Source organism: Bombus vosnesenskii, unplaced genomic scaffold, assembly GCF_011952255.1.
Source record: "Bombus vosnesenskii isolate JDL3184/JDL3185 unplaced genomic scaffold, Bvos_JDL3184-5_v1.1 scf7180000013284, whole genome shotgun sequence".
Classification (NCBI taxonomy): Eukaryota; Metazoa; Arthropoda; class Insecta; order Hymenoptera; family Apidae; genus Bombus; species Bombus vosnesenskii.
Genome location: NW_022882937.1, coordinates 523,225 through 541,083, shown reverse-complemented (window position 1 = coordinate 541,083; position 17,859 = coordinate 523,225). Strand labels below are relative to the sequence as shown.

The 17,859-nt window shown below is 42.1% G+C and overlaps 1 protein-coding gene across 1 annotated transcript; it reads left to right on the top strand.

Annotated features, from left to right (window-relative positions):
- The first annotated feature begins 10,754 nt into the window (after positions 1-10,754).
- LOC117232093 (zinc finger protein 493-like) lies at positions 10,755-14,810 on the top strand. Its single transcript, XM_033491249.1, has 5 exons — positions 10,755-10,919; positions 11,414-11,778; positions 12,370-12,451; positions 12,586-12,964; positions 14,280-14,810. Exons 1-5 carry the CDS (start codon positions 10,791-10,793, stop codon positions 14,636-14,638), a joined length of 1,314 nt encoding a protein of 437 aa, XP_033347140.1. The 5' UTR covers positions 10,755-10,790; the 3' UTR covers positions 14,639-14,810.
- Positions 14,811-17,859: the final 3,049 nt, after the last annotated feature.

Genomic DNA, 17,859 nt, shown 5'->3' with positions numbered 1-17,859 from the left:
TCATAATGGCGCCTACAACTTTCAAGCAATCAATCCTATTATCATTGGAACATACCGTGTATTTTAATTCCACGAGTTGTAAAAAGTTAAACAGGCAAGGCAAAAGCATCGATTAAATTCGAATTCCACGAACTACATTGTTCTTGAAGGATTTTCGAATCCCAAGGATGCCTTTCTGGCACGTACCAAATTCCAAGGTCTTTAATCTTCTCTCCATTCATGCAAATTCGGCGTAACGCGAGAGGAACGCGGCGGGCCAGCGCCTCGGGCGAGATTCTCTCGTTGCGGGAACGCGGATAGAAAAAATAATGTGGGACAGCGGACGCGTTCCAGTATGCGATTCTGTGCGACCTCGCGCGTTTATGCGCGGTGCGGCGCAATGGGAACGGCCCGAAGGAACCGGCGCTGAACGGTCGTCGCGAGACAATGAGAAACCAATCCGCGTGCTCACCGCCTTACGAGAGGATGAAAGAATGCCACGGAACCGGCCGTAAATCCACCTCCCTCGAGTGCGTTCGCCGGCGTGAAATTAAGAGAGCAATGGCGAGGAGAGACGAGCCACCGACGCAGCTTCTGCTGTCGATATCCAGGCAACTTCTTTTATGGAAGTAGAAGATTCTTCGTTTTATATTTAGGGAGAACGTTTCTGGAACTTTGCGAATGTTGATTTATGATTACGAAGGAGAACGCGAGGATCATTATCGTGAATATTGCTCGAGACAAATTTAAAGACTGTATCGTAAGTGTTTTTCTCTTTTTATATGGAAAGTATGATATGAAATTACGGACTTTAATCATCAATTTAAAAAATTTAGATTTACGATTAATAAACAGAACGCGGGAATTTACTAAGTTGATTCAAAAGAAATTTAATCCCGCTACAATCATGGAGATTTGACATTAAAGAAAAAAAAAAAAAGATGTAAAAATCGTTTTTCAGGCTTCTCTTTTAGCAAGCTTCTCTTTACAAGTTTCTTTTATCAAATGTTTAACACGAAGTTATCTGTAATTCTTCCAAGTGACAACGTGTAACTGCTGTTCAAAGCCATGTAACGCTTGTTTATGGTAATCTGCGCTACTATCGCTGTTTTACAGGATAATCAGAACAATTTCATCTATGTAATAACACAAGGAAAATGTTTTTTCGCACCGCACGATCACGACTAATTTAAACGAGATCATCTAACGTTGCCACGCGAATTCACGATAGCGCGGAACATCTTTTACGTGGTTTCTCGCGAAGTTGCGCAGCGTCGACTAATAATTTTCCGTTTAAACATTACAATTACTAATTACTCCGCGATTTCCGCCGATCTCGATGATATCGCTGCTATTACTTCTTCTCCTCGCGGGGATAACAAACCTTTCCAGCCTTGAGAGATTAACCTTGTTTGCTTTTCGATAACTTGCAATCGTAGTTTGCATTTACACCCTCCTGTTTTTGAAATTTTTATTCGAATTCTGTTTCCTGACGCAGACACGTGAAAGTGGAGGCAGCGAAGAGTTATTTTGTTGTATCGCTTTAACAGGCGAAATTTCGTATACGTTTGTAGTATCTTAAATAGCCTAGAGTAAGGGCAAGAAAGGACGTTCTATTTGAAGTGAAGTTTAGTTTCATTTTAACAAGCAATACCCAATGCAAAAACTGACTACAATATCTTCGTACGTCTTAGTCTAACACTCGGCTCACGTCTGTCTTCCCAGGTCAAGAAATGCTGACCCTCAACCCTCGCACCCTTCTCCCACTCCTTTACTCATTTAGTTTTGACGCGACCAAGGCATACACTCTTACGTACACCATCTCTCTCTTTCTCGAGAAAAGTCGAACTTAAATATATGATAGACCAAGCGTATACCCCCCACCCCTTTTTTGATATTACACGTTTTACATCCGTTTGAAACTAGATCCGTGATCTTTAATACGTACAGAAGACACTGAAAGATCTCGTCTCCACCTAAGATTCACAGAATTAATGGACGCCGCAGAGGAAATCTCGCGCATTATGGTTCGCATTCAAAGCTTCGAAACAAAATTCACGGTCTTTAAGAGCTACGGAAGATACAAAAATCTTACACACATCGACGTTCACCTAATTTCTTCACAAGACCTGCTCCCTTACCCAAGATTCTTCAAGCCATAAAGTTAGCGAACGATGCAGAGGAAATGTGGTACATTATTTCCCTTCGTTTATACCTCTAAAACGAAACTCATGGTCTTTAAAACTATCGCAACTACCGAAAGCTTATACGTACCGACCATTCGCTTAGTTTCTCCACGCAGACTCACGCTAATCCCGACATCCGATCTTTACCTCCACCCTATCTATGATCAGTCCACATTTCTACCATACACGAGAACTCATAATTCCCGGTATAACGTCCACTTCCTCGAGACACACATCCTCGCGTCGACCAGTAAGGGTAGTACAGATGAAGCAAAAAAGCCTGGTGCATCGGTCGGGCAGTTGGAGACGGCTGCTGGCTCGGGTTATACGTGTTTGGCGGCGGAAACAGCGGCATGATAGCCCGTTTAACCCGTCTCCAACCCCCGCGGTGCAACTTGTTTTCCCTCGTGTTCGCCTTTTCTTTTTGGCAAAGCTTCAACCCTAGTGGAGGGCAGAAGGAGACTGTGATCGAAGGGAGCGCGACGTTACGGATGGGTTTGTCGGCGTGGTTCGGGTTTTCTGCTCGCTTAAGAAACGACGTGTTTACCGGCCATCGAAGGAAGCCCATAACCTGTCCGACTGGCTGCCACCGCCTCGACAGATATACTACGAAGTCACCACGAAACACGCACCACCACCACCGCCGGCATCGTCGTCGCCGTCGTCGTCGTCGTCGTCCACCAGCCAGAATGACGTTGGTGACACCGACGCCACCATGGACGATGGAAAAACTGTTGGTCGATCGATGGATCCGTCAAACGGATTTCGAGGCCGAGATTATTTATGGGCTCGGTTGACGAGCGCAGAGTCGCGCGATTCCTTTTGGGACCGCGCGTTAAACTCGAGGTATGAGCGCAGCTTTTTCTTCGGTTCTTGATGAGAAAAGCGGAGAACAGAAGCGGGAAGCTTCGATTAGTTTTGTGATATTATACGTGATCACTTTGGTGGTTTTGGAAAGGTGTTTCTTTAGGAATATTTCGTACGTGTGTTCGTAACTACTTTCAGGCTTTGATATTTTATGCAAGTGGCTAGGAACTTGTCATGGGTATCGTAACGGTAAATTTTAAATCGTAGCGTTGATTTGTTCCATTTTATTCGAAACTCTAGATGAGATTTAACATTCATGCTAACGCAATGGATCGTGTTCGTATGCTACATCGTATTACAGATATAATCTTCCAGTAGATTCTAGTACTTTCTAACGAGATCTTCCAGCTATAAGTATACTACTTTCTTCCATTATTGTCTTCCTCAAACAATTGAAATAACACGAAATATTCGGATCTTCGCATTACTCGAGAATTACTAAATTAACAAGAATAAATACAAGGTTCATTACAGATACGATCTTACGGTACATTCTAATATCTTCTAAGAACATTTCTATCTTCTCTATCTCGAAACACTCGTTACACAAACTTTCCAAGAAAACCATCCTTCTCTTCTCAACGAATACACCTATACGTACTAAATAATTCCACCTTTCACGCAACAATTAAATCTCGCGATCGAAAGGAGCAACCTTGACGCTACAGACCAAGAAGATGCCGGATCTATGGCGGGGCAAAAGAAACGCGCGGTTTCCACGTACCGATCACGATCGATCGATCGATTGATATTCAACGTGCATGTTAATGGGCAATTAATAGTCGCACGGCACTCGTATCGTCGCATACGCGGCGTGCCGGCGGCGGGGGCCAGGGATGCTCTTTTCAAGCTAGACGGTTTTGTAATCTCGGTGTCTCTCCCGGCGTCTCCCGGCGTCTCATTCGTATGCGGTCGACGTGGCCGCGAACGAGCTTATAAGTAACGCAGTAATGACACAGGCTGTCATGGCGCGGAACAGTTTTCTCGGCTCCCATTGTCGTTAAGCGGTTGGCCGCAGCTGATTTATCGGCGCCGCCAGGGAAATTCCGCGCGCGGATCTCTCGCCGGATGCCTGGCTGCCTGTTCCACGTATATCTGCCTACGTGCATTAACGTTGTTTTTCATCGAACGGGATCTAGCTGAAGGATCTAAGCATCAGAGGTTCGCAAGCGTTGCACAGAATTTAGAAAAGGAGCTTCGAACAGGGTTGATTTTCGAAGAATTCTTCGTCGAGCATTTTAAGAGACGAAATTGGTATATTCACGGTGCTCGTTGAGCGCGTACGTGGATTTTCGCTCAAAGGGTCGTTAAGTTGACACTTTTACGTGTAAAATAATCGAATTAGGAATATCATTGGAGCTTTTGGAGAAGTTTCTGAGAGTTTCACGAGAAAAGTTTGGGAGAGAGGTTCGCTGACAGTGTATTTATGACCTCTTACGCTTAGGAAGATAACTGAGATTAAATTTTTGTACAAATAATTGAATTAGGGATATTATCAAAGGTTTCGAAAGGGGTGGATTTTGAAGATTTCGTGGTTGAGAATTTTGAGGATCTTGAGACGAAAGATAGCAAGAACGAAGGATGGTTAGACAGACTTTACTTAGTTTACTTAGACAAGTAACGACTGAAATTACATGAAGCTTTTAAAACGAAAATACGTGTTGTTAACATAAATACAGAATTCTTTCCTATATCTAATATATACATATCTGTATTTTTTTTTTCACTTTTTAACGATAAAGTTAGAAAAGCAGGTTTGTAGATCGACCGAGTAAGCGGATCGATAAGAGGCAATAAATCGATGCCTCGTGTCGTAAAATGAAAAAATCGCGAAATCCTATTGGAATACTTGTATGAATGTTTTATCATTGCGAAAGAAACCACGATTAAAAAAAAGCCTTAGAAACACGTTATCGAGCAGTGTTATCAGAGATTCTTGTAAAGAGGGGAACATAGGGTTTGAATAGCATATTCATATCGGTGTACTATGTGCGAGTATACACGGAGATAGGCCGATTTTTATGACTATCCAAGTAGACTATCTATCGAGCAACCGGCGTCTTAGCGTCGTCATCGTTAAATTTAGTCGATGCACAACGAAGAGATTTCGCGAATCGATTTGCAAATATTCACTGATTCACGCTTCCATGAATTATAATCGAAAGTACACAAATTGTTCGATGTTAATTAAATTCCTACCTTATAAAACTTTCCAAATTCTTTATATAGATGTTCATGTATTCAAACTCCGGAGGAACAACATTTCGATCAAGCATCGATCAAATAACACCAGAGTAGAACAAATTATTCTAATGCAACTTTTGCATCGAACATACGCTCTGCCGGTTATTACTATATTTCTAATTGATCTATAAATTCAAAAAAAAAAAAAAAAAAAAAAAATGTGAAGTGGCTAAAAAGAGGAAAAATCATAGAACAGTAAAATTACGGAATTCTATTCTCCGTAACAATACGTACTCTTCATAAGGAAAAAGGAACGATTTTTTCAATGTAACTCATGTTCGATAAACGTATCCACCGTTTCGCGGCAACTGTTTTTACATCGAGAACAGTCTGAAACAGGAAGGGATAAATATTCCCGACAAATTATCGTTCTAGATATTACCAGAGAGATAATCGGCGAGATAAGGACGCGTGCCTACAAAACTGTCCGAAGTGTAAAACCGAGAAACGATACGACGTCCAATTAAAACTGCTCCCAACGCGCAGCCTGTTTCAATTCTTTTCTTTCTTTCCTCTCACCTCCGTTCTTGTATTCTCTCTGTTCTTCGATACTAAAACGGCACCGCTCATCTGGCATCGTTAATTAATCACGAATATTTATTGCGTACTCACATGCTCATCCGCCTTGGTCTATCTCGGGAGGCAATTAGCGAAATTATTGCATGAAAAGGAGAGAAAAAATATGTGCGATTCCTCGCGAGCGCGATTCACTGGCCCGTGTTCCACGGCCGTCGTCTCGCTGAAAGCACACTCCAGACATCGACCGATCGTATCCTCGCAATAATTAGTTCATTAATGCCACATTCGTTCCTCCTATTCAATTTCCCGATTATCCGCTTGAGGTAGAGCTTCTAACTCCGCCATTCTTTCCAATCGTCGCGTACCGAGCTTCGTTTACATCGAATTAGTTATACCGTTCCTCTATGGTATTCCTGCGTTTCCTTCTCCCTTTGTATCGTTTCCTTAATTCCAATCGTGAATTATAATTTTCTGTAATCTTTATTAAGACATCTATGGTATCTTCTAATTAAGAAATTTGCAGAGTAAAAGGAAAATTTTCGAAACACCAAATATCATCGAGTTGTTCTCATCTTCGCAATTGTGCAATTTCCTCCATCTTATAAATTCCAACCTTCCGCTATTGCGGAATTTCAATCGTCGTCAAATCTCCTGTAATTTCTATAGATCCAAATTTTTATCGAACCATCGTCAAATTTTTTGCAATTTATTTTTATCGAATTTTATCTGCATATTTGTCTGTTCCCTCCTAATCTACCCATCCCAATTCTAAAATACCTAAAACCTTATCCAGAGTGCTTCGATTGGGGTAGAATTTGGAGAATAGGAGGGCAAATATCGAGTACAAAATCCTTTGAAAAGTGCAACCCTTCGTCTTCGATAGGAAAGATTCTCGCTTGAGCGTGGCTTTCCCGAGGATCGGTAGGGCTGTCGCGAGCGGAATCGTTCTTCATCGAAGTTTCGAGGTCACTAGACAGAGGCAGACCAATAGCGCGACAGACGGACAGACAGCAGGGCAAGTACACCGATAACGACAAACTGGCCCGAGAAAAACGTCGGTGAAGCGATAAATCAGGCCTATTGCATTCCTAAGATAGCGCGTTGTCTGAAAGTCATTACGCTGGCAAAAGTAATTCCCAACTAAGTAAGTAAAGCAATAAATACATAATGCATCCGGCGAGTTTCCCACACGCGTACTCGCTCGCTCGCTCGCTTAAGCGCGGGCGCACAGGCGGGCGACCGCGTTGCAGTCCCTCATCGCGATTCCATGAAATCATGCATCAGCGGGGACCACGCTGTGTGTCGCGGATTTATTTGCCACGCCACGCCGGATCGCGACGCGATTTCTTTTTCGCAATCGCGCGCTCGATCGTCGATCGACCAAAGAAAAGGAAAAAAAAAAAAAGAAAAGAATGGAACGAACGCTGCCTGATCGTATTGGAATCGAGAGGGTGAGGTCGGACCAAAAGTTTCGTATTCCGATTCTGGATACTTTTGCGCGATAATTTAGCAAAATAATGACGTTGGTGAATTATGTTAAGGATTGTAGCTTATAGTTTCTTATTTTAGAATTTCACACCGGCATAGCATGATTGGATCGATTCGTAATTGTTGGAAGATTACAAAGTTCCATTTGATTTATTCTTAACTTTGTTGCATCGTTACTAGATTTGTGACTCGTAAAATTTTACTAATAGTATTTTTAATAGTATGCAAAGAGTCCTAGTGGTCTTTTTTCACGTAAGAATTGTTAATGTACTTCTTGAATATTGGATAATTGTATATATGTAGTTTATTAATCTGATCGAATGAATCGTGTCATCCAAGATGAGATAGTCTGGCGACTAACTTGACCATAGAGAATGTTTGGAAATCGATTTTCGGATCGCGTTACAAATGAAATGTCACGATAATATAGCGTTGGTCATCGGTAGGTTAAATTTGGATGGTCGATAATTCTCGTAGCGTGGAAGGAGGAAGCGACATCGTATGATTATACAAACAGATAGCTACAGTTTGAATGGGGAAGAAAATCAAAAGCTGGGAATCTGAATTTCCCTAATTAAGAAGCCCCCGAGAGTTTCAATTAACCGATCCCTTTTTAATATTGCATGAGCGTTTCGCGAGGAAAACGTGACGTTTGCATACACACGCGGGCTCGAAATTTCAGCCACGTTTCTCACGAGAGCCCTCTCTCCCTTTTTCCTTTTCCTTTTTTACGCCAGTATATTTACGCGAGTTCAAGGCACTTGGAAATCGCGTCGCGCGTCGCGTCTGACCGCTGCTAAGGAGTTTCCACTGAAATTCTCGTCCCACTGGCGTCGATGGTGGTCGGGAATGTTGGGAAAGAGGACGTTACGATGGAGGAGCCGCAATTTCTTCGGTGCCCGATTGAAATCCGCGCGCGAATTTTTTTGCCAGTTCGCCGCCAGCAACGTTCGTTGTTTGTAAAGAAGTTTCTGTACTTACGGAGAATAATTCCGATCGAATCAGTCCAATACTTTTCCAAGAGATTCTCGGTTCTTTTTAAGATTCCGTACGAGATTTCCATCTTCGTCGATGATTCCAAAGCTTTGCATTCGACGATTATCAGAGTTAAACGAAGTTCCTGGAATTAAACAGTTTTGATAAGGTTGTTCGTCATAGCGTTGATCGAGGTGATAGTTAATTAAAATTCGACGAAACACTTAGACGTTCAACTATCGTTTCGTTATCGTCGTTAGATAAACGCTAAACGTGTGATTGCAAACGATTGCAGGTTGCAAATCGATAAAGTCTTTGGAGACGATGTTACACTCTTTGAGATTATCAAAGAGTTATTAAGGCTTGCGATCTAATCCTTTTAACATTCGTCCGATATCTTGCGAAAGCTAAAAACAGTTTTTTATTTATAAGTAAATATCACACAGAATATTCGAAAGCATCGAATGACGAAGCTAGAACACCAGCGAAGAATCTCGACGGACCGCTATTTCGTTCGCGAGCATACGTGAACTCCAAGCTTCGTTTTATATTTTAATTAATTAATTCGCTCGTTTGGTCTAGATCGTTTCACGAATATCGAGATAATTATTTATGAGTTTACAGACGAGCGAGTGCGGCGCACTTTTGGCTACCACTCACACGTAAGCCGACGCTTTTAATCGCGTGTATGTATATGAGACACGATAACGTAATACAACAGCGTTATGCATCTTTCGCAGCGCTCTGATTAGTACACTGAAACCGCGGCCACCTTGCCGGCACGCTAATTACTTTGTATCAGCTTAAACTTCCTCGGTTTTCAGCGTAGTTACGTCTCATTGTAGCTTTTATTTGCCTTTTATGGGCCAATAAAGCATCCGAGCGCCGCCCCCGCTAACAAGTCTCGTAATTAGGAAATACATACGCTTTACACACGATTCTCCTGCTATGCTGATGGTCTAATTAAGCCAGACATCGTGACTATATTAAAAAACAAACATCGATGAGCATCGATCGAGCCGAGATCCCAGACCGTGAATCAGCTGACGTGCACGCTTGACTTTGTTGCGATGCAATTTGCAAGTCATACGAATGTAGATGAATTTGTGAATATAAAAGACGAGATCGCAGATCGTCGAATACGTCGATCTCGTTTGGAACTTTCGAGTTGACGCCTGATGTTACGTTCCGTAACACTCTACCTAGCCGAGGCCACACACCGCGGGCAATATGGCAACCAGATGTCTTCGGATACTCGCAGCGTATCCTCCATAGTTCAAGGACCTTCCATAAATTTCATAGATTTCCTAGAAAATGTCCTTCAAACAAAACAAACATCTGGTTCGGAAGAATTTCTAAAGACTATTGTCTACCACGGCGAAAAAGGGAAAGTTAGTTTTTGTCACGTCCGCTGCAACTTTCCTTCCACTAACCACTTTCTCTCGAGGGCGGTTAAGACCCTTCGTTTAACCAATTAAAAACGAAGCCTATTCCCTCACTCTCCTAAATAACATCGGCACCAACAAATCCGATGGTCCCGTGCGCTAGACACACTCATCCTTAGCTCTCCTCCGAGACAGCATCGTCTCCCAAGAGTACTGTTTTTGCATCCTTCGAACGGTCAACATCCTTCGAGCAGGTATACACACCCGCAGATCACTCAGTCACTCATCTCGTACATACGCACCAGTGTAACTATCCTCGTTATAAGTTGTGGAATAAACGGTAAAATATAACTTACTACTGTGTCATATTCATATCAACCACCCCTGTTATCCTAACCGAAACAGGGGAACGACTACTTCGCGGCGTCGATTCACCGAATCGTAGCGAGAATTTACGCCTCTCGCTGACGCGTTTTCCTCGCGACCGCGTCTCTCCGCGAACGGTCGTAACACCTGATGAAACGTGAAAAATTTAAAAAAACGATATTCTCAATGGTGTAGTATCTGCAAGCACACGATCTCGCTATTATAAGACTGCATGTGCATAAGCACGCGATGACGGTAAATTCGGTAGTTTTGTTCCTCTAATTGTCGAATTGCATGTTTGTGCATCGCATCGTTAAGGCTATAAATTCGTTTGCATCGAATCTAACGGTGATATTACGTTGGAAAGAGGCCACGCCACACTTACGTATGTTTGCATAAGCGATCAGAGATAAAGCAGCGACCGATCGAAGGAATGATTTTCGTTTAGTTTATCTGCTTTTATTGATATCGTATACTTTCGATTTCTAAGAAAATGTGACGTAGGTAGAATATGAAATATCACTTTAACTTCATATACGAGGATATTTTCCTTCACAGAGAAAGAAATTATCTCCACGTATATGAAGTCATAGAAGGTTGTGTAAATGTAATTTTTGAAAGTGAAATCACGTAGCCAGGCAAAGCGAACTTCAAGGACTAGAATTAACCAAGAATATTACAATCTATGCCAGCAATTCATTTCCGATCAATTCTCCGTTGCTCCTTTGTTTCCAGATCTCTTCGCGCGTCTGTTTCCATTTCTTCCTACCGTGATCACGAAATGTCAGAAAACAAGAGGGACATGGCGAGAGACAATTATCGAAATCGCAATGAAATCGGGGAAAACGAAGAGGACGATAGCGAAGTGAAGATAATAGGAATCCAGAAGCGTTGCAAGCGGTGCAAAGAAGTAGGTTCTAGGACTTCGCTCCGATTAGGTTATGATAGGGTCTATAAAAACACTGGGCTAAAATATTCTTTTGATCAGCGACCGGCTCGTTGTATCGTAAGATCGCTGTTCTCTATCTGCTAATTGCATAATTCATTATATAAAAAGCAACCATTTCCAAACAGGTAGACGACGCAATGTTTTTCCATTTTCTCCTCGTTTTGCCCCTCGCGCCCTTCTCCCCCACTCTGTTCCTACGTTTTTTTTTCATCGTTCTTTTTTTCTTTCGTCTCTCGTTTTACGTAATAAAGCGTCGAGTCATTAAATCGCTCATCGCGAAGCACACCTCCTTTCGCGGGAGCACCGCCATTTCTCGCGGAAGCGCTCGCGAAATTATCTAATATCCTGCATATGCAATGTCCACGAAACCGGGGAGATCGCGGCGCGCGATTACACCGAGCGAAACCGCGTGTTAGATATGAAAATTCATCAGACTTTTCCCAACCGGGTGCAAGGTGAAAATCAAGACCGAGGTGCTCGACGAGATCGAGAACTTTTCGGCGAACGACGAGTTGGATGTCGATGTTCCGTACGAAAGTGACTCTAGGAAGAAGATACAGGAGCCACAGGATTTTATTTACACGTTCGAGAAACGTAGGAAAGAAAGAAGAAGAAGCTTGTCTTTGGTTAAAAGAGAAATTACGTCGGACGAATACGTAGACTTCGAGGAATACATAGAGGCGTTGACTACAGGGAATAGATTGATTTGCAGCGTCTGCAGGATAGAGTTTCCCGATGAAGCGGATTTCAAGACGCACATGATAGGGCACAGTCACGGAAAATTGTTCCAGTGTGGCCTTTGTGCGAAGCAGTTTTCACGGTAAGATGCGAGTCGTTTAGAAGGTAAAATGATCGATTTCATTTTTTGACAATTTTTTAATCCGAGTATCGGAATATAGGATTTAATTCTTCGGCAACCTATTGCACATATGTATTTCTAGAAAGGAATTTACACCAGTTATGACATCGTTGTTATTACGTATCACTTTTACAAACCTAGCGTTAACTTATATTACATATAATATATATTAGGTTGTCCGAAAAGTGTCTTTCTTTTACAGACACGTCTTTTACGGCGATGTATCCTTATACAAACATGAAACCTAATCCGTCGAACGTTGTGATCTTTATTTTGATAGAACAAAATGGATCAGACGTAATTCGATAGAATAATATAAAACGTTGTGCATCCATTATTTCCTTATAAAACGAAAGAAATTTTTCGGACATCCTAATACATATAAAAATATATAAATTAATTTCAGTAAAGTTCGATATAAGAAAATTAAATTAATCGAAGGCAAAATTGATAGAAAGGCTAACGAAGTTGATCAGTCGGCTTCGGTATGCTTTGCGCACTAATATGAAGTTCTAAAGGTCGATACACTATATCCACATTTCTTATTCCAAGGTCCTCGGCTCTGAAAGATCACCTCCGGCTGCACGAGACGTTCAAAGCCTTCATGTGCAGGCACTGCAGCCTTCGATTTCAGGTATGCCAGTGTTTCCACGTTTTCTTTCCGTTGTCGAGCGTAAAAACGCTCGAGAACAGCATCGGGAACAAGATCGACACCAGTCTTTCTGCAAAACGTAATCAATTACCGCGGGGACTCGCTTCGAATTCCAGCAGAGGGATCAGCTGAGGACGCATCAGGCCGAGATGCACTCAAACCGCAGGCCGTTCGAGTGCGGCGTGTGCAAGAAGAAGCTGCTCCATCGGCAGTCGTTGCGCGATCACAAGCTGATGCACACCAATGTGAAGCCGTTCGAGTGTTCGATCTGCAAGAAGAGGTTCCTCCGGCCGAGTAGCCTCAGGGCACACATGATCGTTCACACCGCGGACTCGCCTTTCGAGTGCGACCTTTGTCCTGCCAAGTTTAAGAGGTCCTCCGTGTTGAAAACCCACAAGTTGACGCACACTGGTATTAGAAGGTTCGAGTGCGACATCTGCAAGCACCGGTTCCATTTAAAGGGCGCGTTGAAACACCATATATTGTCGCATTATGGTGAGAGTTTGGGAATTTCTCGGGTAGAATGAGTTTGGTAATTTCATAACGGGATTGCATCAAGCTATTTCGATACTTTGGACATGGGTTTAGTAGGCGAATAGTTTCGTAATACAGATAATTTTTGTAGATTGTATCGTGATAGGAATATGGTGTATTTTGTGTAGCTCGAGATATTATTATAACAGGAAAGAAATTATTTACGCGACAAGCTTCTAGATAGATGGTCTATCTTGCGAATAGACAGCAAGGACGATGAATTGCAAAATAATAGAAATACGTGTCGGGATAACTTATTCCAATTGGTTTTCCAGATAAAGAGAATCATCTCCTGAAATATAAGCATATGTAATTCATTCTTTCAATTCCTTAAGTACGAATTCTCGTGGAACGCAAGTGCAGACAAAGTCACTACATATTTCCAACCTTACGAGGTTAGAATTATTAAAATAACGTGACGAAGCTGATGAGCACAAGTTAGTCAGACAGAATCAATGTGAATATTCTCACAATTAAGTAAAATCGCGGAAGTAAGGTTCGTCTGGTGGTGTGGCTAAAATTGCTTCTCCGCACGAAGATCGTCACGATCTTCTTCTCTACTACGGATTTTACACACTCGTATAAATTCGTGGCTGGTATTGAGACATAAAAATCACGAGACAAGCGTGTCAGCCGCTTACGCCCTTGTGTTACAGCGACTAACCGAGGAAGGGCTGTATTAATTAGAAAATCGAGGATCACGCGCAGACTGCGCTTCTTACACGCCTGCCAATTAAACCCTTCGCGTCGCAAAAGGAGATCTGATGAAGTTTCGAGATATATGATAGACGCGTATTTAAACGGCGATAACGTTTCGGTTGTAAATGCTGGAATATGATGAGGCAGAAACTGGCCGTTTCAGGAACCGACATGCACGCAGTTTTATTTATTCCATTCTTTCCTTTTCCTTTTGTTCAGTTTTTACGAGCACATAAACCGTGGTTCGTCAGTGTTGCAACTAATTTCGTTCAGGTTCCGATGTTTCATACGTTCTACTTGCTAAGGATTGTAGGGAATTAGGAAATAGGGTTGTGCTATGGAGTTTTGGAGCGAAGTTTACGATCAGAATTTGAGTGACTGGAACGACTGGAATTTGAACGAATGAAATCTATTCTTGAGATGTGTTCAACAAGAAATCGTCAAGTATTTTAAAAAGCAAAGAGTTTGAAGGGTAGGAATTTTATCTCGAGTCAAATGCTCCTGGCTCTAAGAGTAAAGACAGAATTAAATGTTAAACCAAAGAAGCCTTCAATTGAATATTCCATTTATTTTGCAGGCGTGAGGCCATACAAGTGCGAGGATTGTGGCAAATGTTACCGGAGGTCCTGGGGCCTGAAAGTGCACAGATATCGTCACACGGGGGTGAAACGATTCGAGTGCGATCTCTGCAAATCGCGGTTCAGCGTGAAAACGAAATTGGCCAAGCACATTTACGGTCACATCGGCGAGAAACCGTACAAGTGCGATTATTGCGGTCGTCAGTATGGCGAACGATACCAATTGAAGGCACATAAATGCGGCAACCCAGCTAAGACGAAGATCAATCGATCTTATTCAGATTCGATCACTCAGATCGTGTTCTTTCGTCCCAAATCGACGAGCAGTTCGTTCGATTTGGATACCAAGATTCGATGATTGTAATTATCGATCGTATATATTCGTATATATCCTAATTATGGAATAACGAAAGATATTCATTCTAGGTTTTATAGAAGATCGTTTGTAATATCGGAAAGATGTAAATTAGTTGAAAGATCTCGTTGCCGAGGAAGCCATTAATTACGAGACGGACTAAATTATTTATCAACAATGCAAAGAGGAACGATGTATATAGAATGTTTGTTGAATTGTTCAGTTTGTTAAATACACGCCGGTTCTTAAGATTATGAATTTCATTTGTTTCGGACATATCCAACTTTCGAACGCTAAAAATTAAAACCAAGAAATTTTATAGCAACAGGAATACGCGATGGATTGAAAACGATTCAAGGAACGTAATGATTAATAATAAGGATTAAGGATAATAATGAAAATAATGAAAAAGTAGAAACCGAATCCTATTCTCCTAGTTTATAATTATTTCTAAAATTCATCGATCACGACGGCTCTATTGACTAGCAAAATTCTAAGCAAAACTATAACATCTCGTCGGTTTATTGCTACTGGTCGGTCACGTTTATCTGTAATGGTGGCTTCGATACACTCGCGGTATTTGGATCGTGTTTGCATGCCTGTAGATCAAACACAATAAAGAATCAGGCTTAATAAGCACTCAGCCGCGGAACAAAAGTCCGATTAATTCCAAGCTGGATCGGCTCGATTCGGATCGCCTTCGAACGTAGCCTATCTCGAAGCTAGCACGACTTTGGTTCGTCATCAAGGTGGCTCGCGTAATCATAGTGGTTGTTCATCGGTATCGTCGAGACGTGATCGAATTCGTCCGCGATGAGCACGCGGCAGTGATTCTTTAATCGAACCTACGTGGACGATCGTTCCGTTACTGTCGTCAGATGGGAACAGGTTCCGACCGGAGCCTTTGAAGATTTTATGCTGACATTTTCTTCTAATTCTATGCTGCATCGCGAGTTTAATCGTTACACTTTGATGAGTGCTATTTGTAATTGAAATCTTTCTCTATGGAATTTTAGAAGAGGTATGTTTTCCTTTGCGATCTCTTGGCAAATTTTCTAAGTTTTTATAATGTAACTTTGTGACTGAAATTTCATTGCAACGCCGATAGTACGCGATATAATTACGAATCAAAGATAATATCAGGGATCTCTTGCACAATTGAATGGATTATTATCGGTAAAGTTTTACGAATTAACGGTACTAATAAATTCTCTTGCATAATAGCAACAAGATTCGTAATAAGACAACGAAATTCTAGAAGAAAGTTTTTTTCAATCAAAATTTTACTAATTGCCGCAAAATTGTAAAACCTGTTTGTGTAACAGAGTGTTACACTTTGTTACCTATCAGTATACTAATAGCATTAATTGGTAAATTAATAATAATAAAGCAATATGCTTATGATCGACGAATCTTCATTTTCATCGCTCATTGGTCAGAGACCTTACGATCGCGCTGTCTAACAGTCTCAACGAAAAGCTGGAAAATTCAGATGCGAGAAGATTAAATCGGAGTTAACACATGTAGACATGTTGCATTTAACAAAGACCTCGTGTCCGTGAAATCCTTGTCAAGGGTGCATTATATAATTTGATCCCGATAACGCATGGGAACCGCTCGTTGGTCGGCCTCAACTGTATCTCGAGCACGTGGGCTCTGCTTGTGTCGCCGCACGTGAGAATGGTAGTTTAAGGTGCGTGGACACAGCAGGGGTTCGCATACGGTAATCCGAGAAGAACCGCCCTTTATCTGATTGCATCTGTGATTCGCGAGCCTCCCGGAGGAACCCTTTGACAATGCCGCCGAGCACGTCGCCTCCTACCTGCGTTCTTCCGTCTCTATTCGCAAATTCTCCACGTGTTTCGGTCTTTTGGACCACGAACACGCTCCCATAATTTGCATCTAATTGCCTAAACCCATGTGGCACACGGTCATGCTGCGACCACGGAAGTTACACTTACGTAAGTAGGCAGCGAATCGACAAAATTGTATCGTACGATAGAGGCAAAATTTCGAAATTAATTTCAAGCTTGTTCGAAGATTATTCGCGTCTCGCGATCCACTGTTATCGATATCCCCGCCACTTGCCTATTTTTGGAATATCGACAAGTGGAGATCTCAATTTTTTAAATATTTTTGCGCGATATTTGCAAATTTTCGTTGTACCGTGTAACGAACTCTGTGCGTAGAACAACGACGATTACAAATTATTTCAAGTTCGTAATTACAAATTTCATGAAATAAGAAGTATGTTGTCCTTACATAACGTTTCACTATAAATATTAATAACCGCTTGGCAGTTACTTGTGTGGCTTTTAAACACTGTCCACGGTTCGTGTTGCAGCCTTCTCGTAGCATTTTCGCAACGCTTCCTGCCGACTTTTCACGGTTCCATACGGCGATCTTCGGCCGCGGGATTGCGCAGATACGATAGTCGAAAGCGCATCGGGTCTGACTCACGAGGCCGGCTAGGAAGCGCTGCGATTTCCACGATCGTAGAAGAAAAGAATATCCGTGGCACGATTTTGACACATCGCTTCCTCGCGCGTCGTCATTTAAATACACGGATTTCGCGTTCATATTTCTCGTCTAATTATGCCCGCCTCGCGGAATCTTACGATCTGACAGTTCAGTCGGCGCGTACACGCGGCCTTATGCAGAGTCACGCCAACTTCTAATTATTTAGATAGCGATCGTTGAGCTTTAATTATTTCTCCAACTCCTCAACCCGCGTCTCCGTTCGTCTTGCCTCCCCCTAACCTTTTCCTTCCTTCGTTACTATGTGTGTACTCGTCTCCTCGTTTCATAGTTGCTCTATTCGCCGGTCTATGCTAATGAGGAGCTAGCGCAGATACCGAGCACCGATACTATTTTGCCGTAGACTGTTCCTAATTGCGTACTCGCCGTGTTATTATGTGGCTGCCACGTTGAAAACGGCACAGATAATCCCGTCGACGTAATTCGGTGCCTCGTGTGTAATCGCCATGCCTTCAGTCGTCAGACGAAGCGAATATGATGAATAATATTACGGTTTCAGATGATGTTTTGTTTCGTACGTCGGTGTCGGAGATTGTCTATAGTAAAGGTAAGTTATGGTATTTGTTAATTTTGGAGGAAACAAGAGGTGTTTGTTCATTATATTGAACATCATGAGAATTGAATCGGAATATGCTGATACGTAGACAAGAATCAAGTAGAATATGAGAGTACTAATTGTATTTATA